General features: G+C 41.6%; 1 protein-coding gene across 1 annotated transcript in view; it reads left to right on the top strand.

Annotated features, from left to right (window-relative positions):
* Positions 1-13827, top strand: part of LOC108800739 (adhesion G protein-coupled receptor L3-like) — a 185872-nt gene that overhangs the window by 133604 nt on the left and 38441 nt on the right. Inside the window, exon 11 of the mRNA XM_018572729.1 lies at positions 2450-2670. Coding sequence (XP_018428231.1) covers positions 2450-2670 — 221 coding nt within the window. The remainder of the gene's footprint in view (positions 1-2449; positions 2671-13827) is intronic.

The following is a 13827-nucleotide window of genomic DNA, read 5'->3' as shown; positions in this document are numbered from 1 at the left end:
GTGTATATGCTATAGTACCTAAACAGCCGTAACACCAAGAACACGGCTGCAGGAGCAGTCGTGTTCTTGGATTAACCCCTTCTGCGGGCAGCTGTAAATGTATGTAATGTGGAAGAAGTGATTAAAGTAAATTGTGCCCTACTCTGGTCAGGCCAGAGAAATAAGAATATCAGTTTTTCTACATCTGGGTGCACATTATTATTTTTCAATGTAATGAGGAGGGTGAGGGATTTTGGTTGGCTTTAAAAACAGAGTTATATTTTAAATGTGCACATAAGTTGTTGGTAAATGCAACATCCTAATCCTTTGTACTTCAGTAAGCTCAAGAGAAAAGTTTACTACACTTTAGTGAGTCAAGACAAAGGAAACTGTGTTTTACTTGTATGTGCTTGGGAAAATAGGGAGATAGTTCATCCATACAGGAATAAACTTATTGGTTGCTCAGGTAGAGGAAGCACAACTGATTGGCTATTAGTGGCAGAGGAAAAGAGGCAGAATTGCCAGTGAGAAACATGGCCAATCAGAATCAGAGGGACCCATTCCAGGTGATAAAGCATTTTAGGGGGTGTAGTTTCTATTTTTATTGGGAAGTGGTGGATTTAAAGTAATTTTTTTTTACTTTAGATCCACTAAAATTGTACAAAAGCTCCCTAAACCTGAGTAGTTGCTCTGATGTTTCATCCTTTTGCTTTTTGTGCTACAGTTACAGCTGAACTTCAGGTAGTATAAAAATAAAAAAATGAAAAACAGTTCAGCTTATGCATTCAATAAAAACATATTATAACAAGTATTAGACACTGGAGCTGTCGCACACTGGCTCTATATACAGAGAGCTGAGCATTCGTGTATCATGTGACTGTCAGTCACCACTCCCCACAGGGTTTCCCTCTTCCTTTTCTGTTCCTCCAGTGCTCACTGACGTGGCAGACAGGGGAGGGGACGGGCACAGCTGGCTTTGGCTCAAGAGGCAGAGTCCGCTGTCAATCAGGCAGCCAGATGTATTGCGACAATATTGTTGGGATCTTCCTGGCAGATCTTCCTGGCCGGACAGTAGCCCAATATTTGCTGACTTTGGGTCTCAGGAGTACATTATTAAATGTACTCCTGTGACCCAAAAGAGAAGTCATTTTTTTTGTAATGTAAAACGTACAGTTTTACTATGAGTGATACATTTTTGTATAAGTACCTGTATTTTTATTGATGCCTTCTTCCCACAATCCACTAAGCAGCAGACTGGGGGAGGCAGGGACAGCAATCTGAGCAAATCAGAGCTCTACAGCTTCCACAAAACATGCTGACAGAAGAGGAGAGCAGAGAGATGTGCTATGTGTGTGTATGTGTTAGAAAGAGAGAGATTTCATCCGTGTTTTTAGCAGTTGGCCTATTCCATTTAAGCTTATCCAAGACCCTCTCAAATCATGCACATAGAAAAAGAGCTTAATAATTGCTGTTGCTTTAAATAAGCCCTTCCTTAAAAAATAAAAATGTATCTTTCATTTGCATACCAAATTCAAGGCACTGAAAACTTTTTTATGTTAGCATACAATAACAATAATGTTTACCTATTTTTACTGAATTATGATTAGTGTACTACATAAGGGAAGGGCTTAGAATGCAGAAAGTTGAATTAGCTTTGAAGGAGTTGGTATGGATTGGAAATTTGATGTTGAACTCATCCAAAACTTTAGGTCCATATATATTTAAATAAGTGCCATCCCTTCTTCTGTATGACTATTATCAAATAATGGTTAGGGTATAAGTTTGTTCTTTGCCATTGTTATAAGGTACTGAAGTGACAAGAAAAAGCAACAAAGAAAATACTAGATAAGAAAATTTTGGAGACTAGCTTACAATACCCATCGTGTTTACCCTGACAACAATATTATCTGAAAAAGTTTAAAATTAAATTACCTTGAATTAACATTTACATTCAAATTAATGGAATTTGCTTTAAAACTAGTCATTAACTAGTTGTGGACATTGGTTTTATATTCTGTCCTTGTAGTATATCAGTTGCTGTACAGTGTGGAAGGTAGGTTCACAAAGGCTTACCAATAGCACACATGGCAGTGTAAAGAGCGCTATTGCAAGTAATAGGTGCCAATTTATGAATTCTAGCACACTTTCCTGTGTTTATTGCAGGTGGGAAAGTTAGGTTATGAATTAGCCCTATGGATGCACAATCCCTGCCTTTCTATTGTCCATATTGCTGCATTAATCTGCTATTAAACTGATTAGTACATTTCAGGACTTGAAAACGGTTAGCACAGGATGAATATATTCTCCTTCCCCTGTTTGTGGTTTTCACATATTCTTATTGGAGATGGGACCTTACACAAATATAGTTTTTGTTTTAAAGTTGAATGTGTACATTACCTGTAAGAATGCTATCTGTAATTGCAAGATGTTTTACTAACATTCTCTCTCTTTTCAAAACTTTTAACTCTAGATTGCATGTGCTGTGTTTGCTGCTCTTCTTCATTTTTTCTTCCTGGCGGCTTTTACCTGGATGTTCCTTGAAGGAGTTCAACTATACATCATGCTGGTTGAAGTCTTTGAGAGTGAAAATTCAAAAAGGAAATACTTCTATTTGATGGGCTATGGGATGCCCGCTCTTATTGTATCTGTATCTGCAGCAGTAGATTATAAAAGTTATGGAACAGATAAAGTGTAAGTGCTTAATGAAAACATGCAATTTATTTTGATTCTTTTAGTTACTCACCTTAAATTCTAAATTTTGACAACATATCTTAATTATTTGTGTGCCTTTTTTTCTGTTTTCTGGACTGTAGACTCGACTGTTCTTAACATTTAAGGAGACATTTCTTTGAAGAAATATAGAGGCTGCTTTTGCTGACCTTAAACAAAACATCCTAGTTGTCTGGGTATCTAAAATGTTGCTTTGAGACACAGACTCAGCAAGACAGCTAGCATTTTTTTTTTAAGGAGATGCTAGCAGTGACTAGCCTCGGGTATTCCTCAACACAAGCTTCCTCTAAAACTGAATTCCAGCCAAAACATATGTTTTGTATTGGTTACAGTGGGGAAGGGTTTTAAGAGTTAGAGAGATTTTCCCCACTTCCTGTCTTGGTGACCAAACCACAAGTGAGGAGATATCCTAAGTGAGCCATAGTTAGAGAGATTTTGGTCACTTTCTGTCTCACACACAGATGCAAAGTTTCATGTTGCTTTACTACTCAGATATGGAAGAAATTCACAAAGCACACCAATGTTTATATAAGAATATACATGGCTCTTTTAAGCAGTATTTGCCTATTCTGGAGTTCATGTTTACGATCTTTTTCACATGGGCTTCTGCTTGTATAAAAGCAATTTATACAAAAACATTTTTCAAAGCATTTGCAAAACTGTTGGCAGGCTTCACTGAGCCTTCTTGAAGATTTTAAATCAACCTTCAGCTCCAGTGTGATTATTTAAAACAGTGCTAAATTATTCTGCAAGTTTCGAAAGTATATAAAAATGCCCCAGCCTCTCTCCCTGGCCCCCTAAATACACTATACTGAACTACCGATACCCCCTGCCCCACAGGTGCATACTTGCCTCCTCCCACATTGTTGACAGCCCAGCCAGAAAAAACCTAGTGTGTGCTGCCTGCACCTGCGCACTAACATCCCATGCACCCAAGATAGAGGACTTTAGTATGTAGGCAGCCCAACACTAGATCTTTACATCGCGGGAGACCATGAGAGACCTTTGGAGGCGGTAAGTATGCATGAAAACTTCAACATAGCTGCCCACAGTTTGCTGAAAGCTTAGTAAATGCTGAAGCCTGTGTGAGCAAGGTTTAACAGCATGTGATTTTATTATAATATAACAAAGGCAAGAACCCCCAACAATGTTGATGTATAAAACTAAACTCTGATTATTATTAATTGTAAACACTTTGACCACAATATATAATTTAGCAACCACTGCTTGACTTAATGCTCATATGCTTAAAAGGAGAACTATGAGGTGAGTGATTTACACTCATCCCTATAGTTAGAACCGACGTGTGACATTGAAACTGTCACAGGTCGGCTCTATTGATTGGGAAGTGAGCGAACACATACCATCGCTCGCTCTCTTCCCAATCATCTCCCTGCAGAGAGTGGTGACTGTCCGTCACAGCTCCCCGCAGGGATTCCCCCCCCCCTCCCATCTCCGATCCTCCAGCGCTGACTGGAGGAACGGATGGGGGAGGGGGCGGGCACAGCTGGCTCTGCCTCTACATAGGCAGAGCTCACTGTCAATCAGCCAGCTGGGTGGATCTTGACATTATTGTCGGGATCCGTCCTGGCTGCGGCGCTCTCAGTATATAGTGATCTATAGCTCGCTATATACTGAGCTTTGGGTCACAGGAGAAGGTTAGCTTATGTCCTCTTGCGACCCTAAAGAGAATTATGGAATAAAAAGGTTTCCCCATAGTTCTTTTAAGGCTTTACATCAGGTGTTCTGAATCACAAGTACTGAAACCTGATATATGAATGACATGGCCATGCTGGACCAAGGTATTTTAAAAGAGAACTGGTGTTTTTTTAGCTGAGATAAAACCAGTGCTGGGGAATGTGTAAAACATAGAGCCCATTACTTTAAAATGAAAGATAATGTGGTATAAACACTTATGTTGATTGAACAATCATTAAAAAGAAAAACGTAGCCATCAGTAGTCAGAAAGCGCTTGCAAGTCGACTCATGGTCTTATGCCTATGGTTGAGTTAATTTGCATTATGTGAATGACATGAAATGAGGTAGCAGCAATTTTAGACTAATTACCTTTGCCTAACATATTTTTTCTGAAATATATTTACCTCTCATAAAATTATATATAATGTTACAGGTTTTTCTTGTGTATATTCAGTTTAAAATTTAAATGTAGGTGTTAGGTTAAGTTAATCCTAGCCCAATATGTTGGTGAATTCTGCCAAGTCAAGTCACCAACTTTTGATACTTGGTAGTTCTGGTAGTGATATCTCCTTGCTGTTAATTCCTACCTCTTGTTCTTCCTTGGAGTCAAAGTAATAGAAAATACAAATGTATCTTAACCACCTGCTGTCCGGCCGTTGTAATTAAACGGCCGGACAGCGGCTTCTTGAGAGCGGGTGGGCGTCTTTAGACTTTGAATGTAAACAGCGAGCGATGGCTGTTTACATACAAGCATTCGGGCATCTGTAGAGACGTCATTCGCTTGTAAAATGTGTGCGGGTGTGCGCCCCCTCCCCCCGCACCTGCTGCTGCTGATCCCGAGCTCCGCTATGCCCGGTGTGACCCTGGGACCGGCACAGCAGCTCTGCGGCCGGAGATCAAACGGAGCTCAGTACACGAGCTCCTTTTGATCTCCTCCTCCTCTTCGGAATGCAGGCAGTGATGTGTATTACATCACTGCCTGCATTCCTCTGTCACTCTCCGAACAGAAACCGGAGAGAAGCTGGTGAAGCAGGTCTCTGCTTCATCAGCTTCTCTGGGGGTCCCAAGGTGACATCAGGGGTCTTTAAGGCCCCTAATGTCTCCATAAAGAGGACCTGTCACTGCAAATTGACTATCACATAGGGAGCTTATTTGCTCCCTATGTGATAGCAATAAAGTTCAGTAAAAAAAAAAGGTTTAACAAAATTAAAGTTACATAAAAAATTAAAATAAGTCACATATCAAAGCAATAAAAAAATTAAAGTCCCCCGCCCCCACATGCACACACAAATATGCGTCGAGTCCGCCTGCGCCGCACATGTTACATATCGCTGTGAACGTCGGAGTGAGAGCAATAATTCTAGGGCCATCAATCACTGATAACACTAAACTGATGAGCGGTAAAAGCTTTTAAAGCGTCGGCTATGGTAAATTTTGAGTGGTATTTTTTTTTGCAATGTAGCGGGTGCGCGCAATTTTAAAGCTTGACATGTTTGGTGTCTATTTACCCGACATGACCCTGTCTTTTATATTTTACCAAAAATTTGGGTAATAATAAATGTTTAATAACATAACATAGGGATAACTGTTTTTTTTCCAAAATTTTCGGTACTTTTGTCATTATATAGTTTTAAAAAAAACGTAGTGGTGATTAAATACCACCAAAAGAAAGCTCTATCTGTCCCCAAAAAATTGTATAAAATTCATTTCAGTACAGCGTTGCATGGCCTGGACAGGAAGGGGGTATAAACACCCCGGTCAGCGAGTGGTTAAAGTGGACCTTTACCCTCTTTGACTAAAAATCAAATCAACATGTAGCTCTGCATGCTGATATGAAATCATCTTACATTCATTAGCTCAACAAACATTTTTATTTTACTTACAATTTCTTTTTAGCCACTTCCTGCTCCTCTTTGGCACAATTTATGTGATTGTGCCAAGCGTTGCATGTGGGAAGGTTACATTAGCAGAGCGTTTTTGGGAAATCTTGTGCGATCTCAGGGAAAGGCATTTTCCTCCCCTGAAATCATGTGCATTGTCACATGTCCTAGTCACATATGCCAGAGTTCCAGGAAATAAAGGGAAATATATTAGTCTGCCCTTAGTTAAAATGGCCAGAAGACTGGGAAAGAAAAGAGAAATAAGGTATGCAACGAATACAAAGCCTGCAATTATCTAGAAATATCAGTTTGTAGATTGTCATTACTAAACATTTCTAAAGGTGCCTTTGTTATTATTTTGAAGATATGGGTAAAGTTACTCTTTAATTTAACCAGCTTGTACATATAACAATAACAACCTATATATGAGGGTGAATCAAAAATTTTCCGCACTCGAATTTATTTCACGTTTAAAAAAGACAAATACAAAAGAAAATCTTAGAAAAGACAAATGTGGTCAGAGGTGTGCGGTTGTGCATTGTTATGTAAGATCACAACGCCCTTGGATAGCAGTCCTCTGCGTTTAATCCGGTTCCTTCTTGATGGCTAACCTTTGTGTGACCTTCCTTGAACTTCTCTATCCTTTCATACACACTTCTTCGCGACAAAATACTTTTTCCATACTGCGCACAAAGTCATCAATAAATAACGGCACCAGACACACCCTTAGACCACAAAAACCAAACCACTGCATGCTGCTTTTCTATCGTGGGGCATCCATTTTTTTTTCTCGTACCACAGTTACAAATGCACTGACGTAAAACGTTCACACCCGCACAGGGGAGACAGTAGCCTTGAGTGGAAAGAGCTGATAAATGTGGCCAACAGCAGTTTTAATATAACTGGAGTGTGGATAATTTTTGACTAACCCTCGTAACTTGGCTCCATTGCAAATGGAGTTATGAGTTCTGGAAATATGTATATACTATCTGAAAATAATCCCCTTTGAGAGCACAAAATACAATGCAGATGCATTGTCACCTTATATATAATGTATTATTTATATATATGTGTATAAATATATATATATATTATTGTCAAAAAAACCAAAAACGTAGTATTGCAGTGAGCAATGATGCCTTTCTTATCGGACTAACAAAATATATAAAAGACAAGCTTTCGAGACTGGACCTCTCTTCTTCAGGTCAGAAGCAATACTAATCAACATGACAGTTTGTCCGTTAAAGCAAGAGAATGCTGTTAGAGGGGATGGGGTGGGGGGTGACATAAATGTTAGACCAGGGAGTAAAGAATGCCTCCTGATAATCAAAAGACAGAACAAATAAACATAGGATGACAAATAAACCCTAAACAGACAAGAGATATATGACATACATGAATATTGTGATCTGTAGATTCATAAAAAGTTCTGGTAGTGTGTCAGAAAACCAGAGTCAACATTAAGTCCCTACTTTATGGCATTGAATTGTAGAATCATTTTCATTTCAAATGTTTTCCTTTCATGAGAGTTTTTAAAATTCCCTTGTAGTACTTTAATTCTGAGGTTTTGGATGGAGTGATCCTTCAGGGAGAAGTGATGTCCTACTGGAGTGCAATATTCACTTTCTTTATGGTTCTTGATTGAACTCCTGTGTAGGTTCATCCTGAGATGTAGCTTAAGGCCAATGTTTCCCCAATGTAACAACCTTTGTCACATGGTGAACATTGTATCATGTAAACCACGTTAGCAGATGTGCATTAGTATGACCCCCTTCATGGTGTACGCTTTGTTTTTGTGACTCACTGTATTTCTGTCACATATATGTTGGCAAAGTTTGCAGCAGGGTTTATTGCATTGTACTGTGCCATTCTCTGTAAGTGCCTGTTCTGGGGTCAGCTTACTACGTACCAATCGTCTTCTCAGGTTCAGTGGTTGCATGAAAGCCAGTATTGGTGGCTGAGGAAATATGTCTAAGTATGGGGTCTTCTGAGAGTACCGGCTGTAGATCTTTAATGATTTTGCGTATTACCGCCTAGAGTGGGGTTGTAGTGAACTACAAGAGGGGTCTTGGTTGGGTTTTTCTTCTCTTTGTACTGTAGGAGTCTTTCCTGTGGTGTTTTTAGGGCAGATTTAATTTTTTTAGAAATAGTTTTTTTCCCTGTAGCCTTTTAAACTTCCATGAATCATTCTATTCCTTCTATGCATCCATCAAACTCAAAATGAATTTCTCAGAACGCAGTGTGTTTTTTCTGGATTACACTGCCAAAGACAATCCCTACTCCAGAGCCTTCTACAAATTACACCTGAAGCCAAAAAAATTTGAAATACAAATGGACTATTTCTACAGGAAAAAAAACTACAAAGCCTCATCAGTAAGAAAAAGAAGAAACTGGCAAACCTTACACAGAACAAAGACATCCCAAAAAGAAGATTAACCAATTTCACCTCATCCTCTACCTATGTCCCTATTGAAGATGAAAAGGTTAACCACAGTGAAAGCTGCACAGACAATACTGAGATTGTTAACCTCTCAGGAGAGGAGGTACTGTGACGCGAGTCCCTAGTAACAGGCGGCGGAAGAGGAGAAGTGTGTGTCACATGCCCCTCCCCCTGAGTGCACACCATCTGGCTGTGATGCAGGCTGTGAGGCTTGGCAGGTGAGTCCGAATGAGGAGCGGGGGGGGGAGAGAGAGAGGGGGTGGTGGTACGGGTGTAACTGCATCTATTTCTCTGATTTAAATGATTAGATAGGGCCGCTGTTCTATCAAAGTTTGTGACTTGGTTAGAATGTGTGACCGGTGACGTGGTCACAGATTTCAATGTAATCCCGCCTATCTTGTAGGCGGTGGAATGTGTGACCACCAATAAGTCAAGCATTCCAACGCTTTGTCAGCTGTTCCAGGGCAGATCAGCATCCCAGATCGTATGTGCAGGAGAGCCGATCTGCCCTGGAACAGCTTTTCTGTCCTAAAATGTCACTTCTATCCGACTTTGTGAGTGGGGTGGAATGTGAGATCACACTCGGATAGAAGTGACATTTCAGGACCGAACAGCTGTTGCAGAGCAGATCAGTTCTTCTGCACATACAATTTGTGATGCCAATCTGCCCTGGAACAGCTGAGAAAGCGTTGGAATGCTTGCCCTATTGGTGGTCACACATTCCACCACCAAAAAACTGGGTGGGATTACATTGAAATGTGTGACCATGTCACTGGTCACACATTGTAACGTAGTCACAAACTTTGATAGAACACCGCCATCAGGGGGGTACCCTTGTGAGGGGTCTGGGCAGCCAGGGGGGCCTCTTACATGAGTATCAGCTGTACCAGGGGCGGCATGGTATAGGTGACAGGGGAGAGGGTGGAGGAGGCCAGGACCCAGCATCAGCAAGTCAGAGGAGTTGGGAGGAGGTACAGGGAAAGGGACCCTGGCGACCAGTCCACCCGAGGCCCTGCAGAGCCCACCATAGAGAGTCTCAGATGGGCTGTGCAGGATCTATGGTTTGCTTTGCAGGGTCACTCTCAGGTGGGGTCTCGGGTAAGCCCTGAGTCCAGTGCGTTACTAAGCACAGAGTCCAGTGCGTTACTAAGCCCACATGTACCTATATACATGCTATACATAGCATAAAGATAAAAAACGATATATATGCAGTGTTATCTTCATTTTAGATGTCAAAAGGGTTTTGTGGCTCCCAGTGTTTTCTTTTCTGTGGGAAACGGGTCCAAATGGCTCAGTGTTTAAGGTTGCTGACCCCTGGCCTAGACCAAGGCCTATTCTGGAGCAAAGCTTAGACACCCAAATCTTCTAAGCCTGCAAGCAAGTTCTCCTTACAATGCCTTTACTTCTCAGAAATATTCTAAGAAATATTCTGGCCTCTGTAGACATCAAGGATACCTGCTTGCATGTCTCCATCTTTCCAACTAATTAATGCTACCTATGTTTTGCTGTGGTATATGTTATGCATTACTACCAGTTTGTTGCCCTTCCCTTTGGTCTGTTCACTGTACCTTAAATATTAATCATTACGCTAGCCCCTGTGCTAGCCTAAAGCAGGGTATAGACTGGTACATTTTCAAACGAACATTCGTACAAAAAATCTTGTCGGAACCTTCGATACTGCCACCAGGCACTCGATGAATGTCGTTCGAAATTTCATTTGATTTTCATTTTGATTTAACATTATATTTTGGAATGAATGAAGTTTCCCAGACAAAAGCCATATTCACTGTTAGAATTTAATTTGATTGAGGAAAGATTTCCAACATCCTTCTTTGACTTTTTTCATCACTATGGATGAAAATGATCATCAATTTGACCTCATCAATTATTTGAAAGTTAAACTGACAGTCCGAAATCGATTTCGTTCTTACCAAATTCTAACCGTGTGTACCCTAATTTTATACACTTACAGGGTCTCCCTATAGTTGGATACTTGGATGACCTAATGTGGAAAAAAACGGCACAGATTTATCAGTCAATTCCCAACATACTAGTAATTCAAGAATCACTGCGCTAGGTGTGAAAACTAAATAACTAAATAATTAGTTCGACCAGCCGCAACTATGTGTGTAAGTGAAGTTATTATATCGCAAGTGAGTTGCGCTCGATCTCGACAAATATAAATAAATTAAATATGTGTGCTCTATAGGATGTGAAGAAGTTACTAAGTTCAGATTCTACTGTGAAAAAATTACAAATCTCGGTAGTCACTACCTCGGTAATAATTGTGCAATACAACAATCAGGTGTGGGAAAAGGGTTTTCAATCACCAGCCGGTGTATTGATTAGGTGTTTATGTGTACTAAGTGTACATGGTTTGTCCAAACAAACCTCTTAATGATGTGACAATCTATTCAAAGACACCAATTCAAATATAAATGGTTCGTGTCACAGATTGGTCGTGTATAAGAAAAACAAAAACAAATTCTAAAATCCCAATCTCTAAATCGTGACAAATTTTAAATATAGTGCGAACACTTAAATAATAGAAATTAAACAGTATGAAAAATGATCACGTATACAGTGCTACTCCGTGCACTCTGATTCTTCTCAAAGACAAAGATTAAATGCGGGGTTAATTTAACTAAAATACCGGCATCGATCTTAGTGAGCAGTCAGTTCAGAGTAGTCAGTTCAAAACGTCTCAAACCAGGGATAATTCATAGAATCCGGAAAGTCCTATGGTTTCTTGTGATCCGTCCTCCTTTCTCAAAAGATCTGGTCTGCTTTTTTCCTCCCTCTGGCAGGCTCTCTCACCTCTCGCTGGGGACGTAAACCTATTAAAATCTCCCGGGGGGAAAAAAGACGAAGAAAAGGCGGCGGAATCCTCTAAGTGCAGTAATTCAAAAAAGATTTATTTCTTTAAAATACATAGATGCACTTACAAGACAGATGAGTTGTTCGAGCATAAAATCAGTGGCATAGTGTTAGCTGTGAGCGGTGAAGACGGATCCTCCTTGACGCGTTTCGTGCTTTCACTTTTTCAAAAGGGGGAATCATGTCTGCACCAGTAGCCGATATATGTAGTCTTTTTTAATTTTAAATTTTATAAACTGTTTAATGATGTTATAAATAGTTAAATGTGTTTTACTCCGACTGGATATGTGTATCCATGGAACAACTCACAGTAATAATACCTTTGTAATTCCTGATATACTAGCCTAGACTCCTGTAGCTATAAAATCGGAGTGTCGAGGCCTATACGTTGTGATAACACTCCTCCCACAGCGACATGAGAGGCATCGACCTCTAGGACATAATGGTACTCTGGATTCGGAAACTGCAGGATGGGGGCCGAGGTGAAACTTTGCTTCAGGGTTGTGAAGGCCTTTCCTGGCTTCGGGAGACCAAGAGAAGGTGGTGTTGGCACCCATGAGAGCAGTCAGAGGCTTTACGATAGAAGAGAAATTGTGTATAAACTTCCTGTAATAATTGGAGAAGTCGAGGAAGCGTTGCAGGGCCTTTCTGGTTTTTGGTACTCGCCACTTCACAATACAGTCTATCTTTGCTTGATCCATCTCTATGCCCAGGGGAGATATTACGTATCCCAGGAAGGCTATAGTGCGTTGTTCGAAGACACATTTGGATAGCTTGACGTATAGTGAGTGGGCCCTGAGACGGGAAAGGATCCATCTGACATGTTTTCTGTGGGTCTCTAGATCCTTGGAGTAGATAAGAATGTCGTCAAGATACACGACGACACAGACATCGAGGAGGTCTCGGAAGATGTCGTTTATCAGGTGTTGGAAGGTTGCAGGGGCATTACACAGTCCGAAGGGCATAACGGTATATTCAAAAAGACCGTATCTTGTTTTGAAAGCAGTCTTCCACTCGTCTCCCTGGCGGACTCTAATAAGGTTGTATGCCCCACGTAGATCGAGTTTGGTAAAGATTTTGGCATCTTGTAGCCTCTCGATAAGCTCGGGTATTAACGGGAGAGGGTATCGATTTTTTACTGTGACCTTGTTGAGAGCCCTATAGTCGATAATGGGCCTGAGTGAGCCGTCCTTGTTCTTTACGAAGAAGATTCCCGCACTGGCTGGTGAGGTGGAAGATCGGATGAACCCCTTCTTAAGGTTGTCCTCCAGATAGGTCTTGAGGTGGAGTAGTTCAGGTTCAGACAGGGGGTATATCCTGCCAGTGGGGATAGGGCTTCCTGGGATTAGGTCTATAGGGCAGTCATATGGCTTATGTGGAGGTAGGGCCTCCGCCAACCGCACACTGAAGACCTCAGCGAAGTCCTTGTACTGAGGTGGGGCATCGATGTCGGTGACGGATAGCAGAGGTGTAACCGGATAGCAAGTCTCCGTGCAATAATCAGACCGCAGTTGGAGAGTCTGTTCGCTCCACAAGAAGGTAGGTTGATGGAGCTTGAGCCATGGTAAGCCCAGTACGATGGGAAAGAACGGAGAGGAGATGACCTCCAGTGAAAGGAATTTGGTGTGGTTGTTGCCACAGGAGACTAGCAGGGGTTGTGTTTGGTAGCAGATCGGACCCGAAGGTGCCTTAGAGCCATCCAAGAAACTGACAGACAACGGAGTGGTGTGTTTAACTAGAGGTATTTTCAGCTGCAGGATCAGCTGCATGCGAGAGCAGTCCAGTGGCGGCTGGTTGCTGGGGAGCTGTGAGGATCCGTGTAGAGAGGTTCGAGGCAGGTTGGTGAGGTTCTTGGGGTGTTTGGGCTATGATCCCAATCATCGAACACCCCACAGCATCTTTGACAGGTTTAAATAGCCCGCGGCCGTGACGTCACGCGGCCGTGGGCTACTTCCGCGTTCCAGCTTGGAACGCATAGTACTTCCGTCAAGGGGTAGGAGGAGTGCGGCGGTCACCGCGGCCGATGCGCCCCAGCCTGGAATGCAGTCGGGAGGAGCCAGGAACCCGTGGGACATTACAGGAGGACACAGCCCTTGTGGAGTGAACCCCAATGCCTTTTGGTGGGGAGACTTCCGCTGTTTGACAGGCGTTAATGATGGTGAGCACAAGCCATCTGCTTAAGGAAGTTTTGGCTGCTGCCAATGCCTTCCTGGCTCCTGCCGT

Source organism: Nanorana parkeri, unplaced genomic scaffold, assembly GCF_000935625.1.
Source record: "Nanorana parkeri isolate BGI_ZX_2015 unplaced genomic scaffold, ASM93562v1 scaffold2116, whole genome shotgun sequence".
Lineage (NCBI taxonomy): Eukaryota > Metazoa > Chordata > Amphibia > Anura > Dicroglossidae > Nanorana > Nanorana parkeri.
Note: the sequence above shows the minus strand (reverse complement) of the source record. Positions and strands in the feature narration are given on the sequence as shown.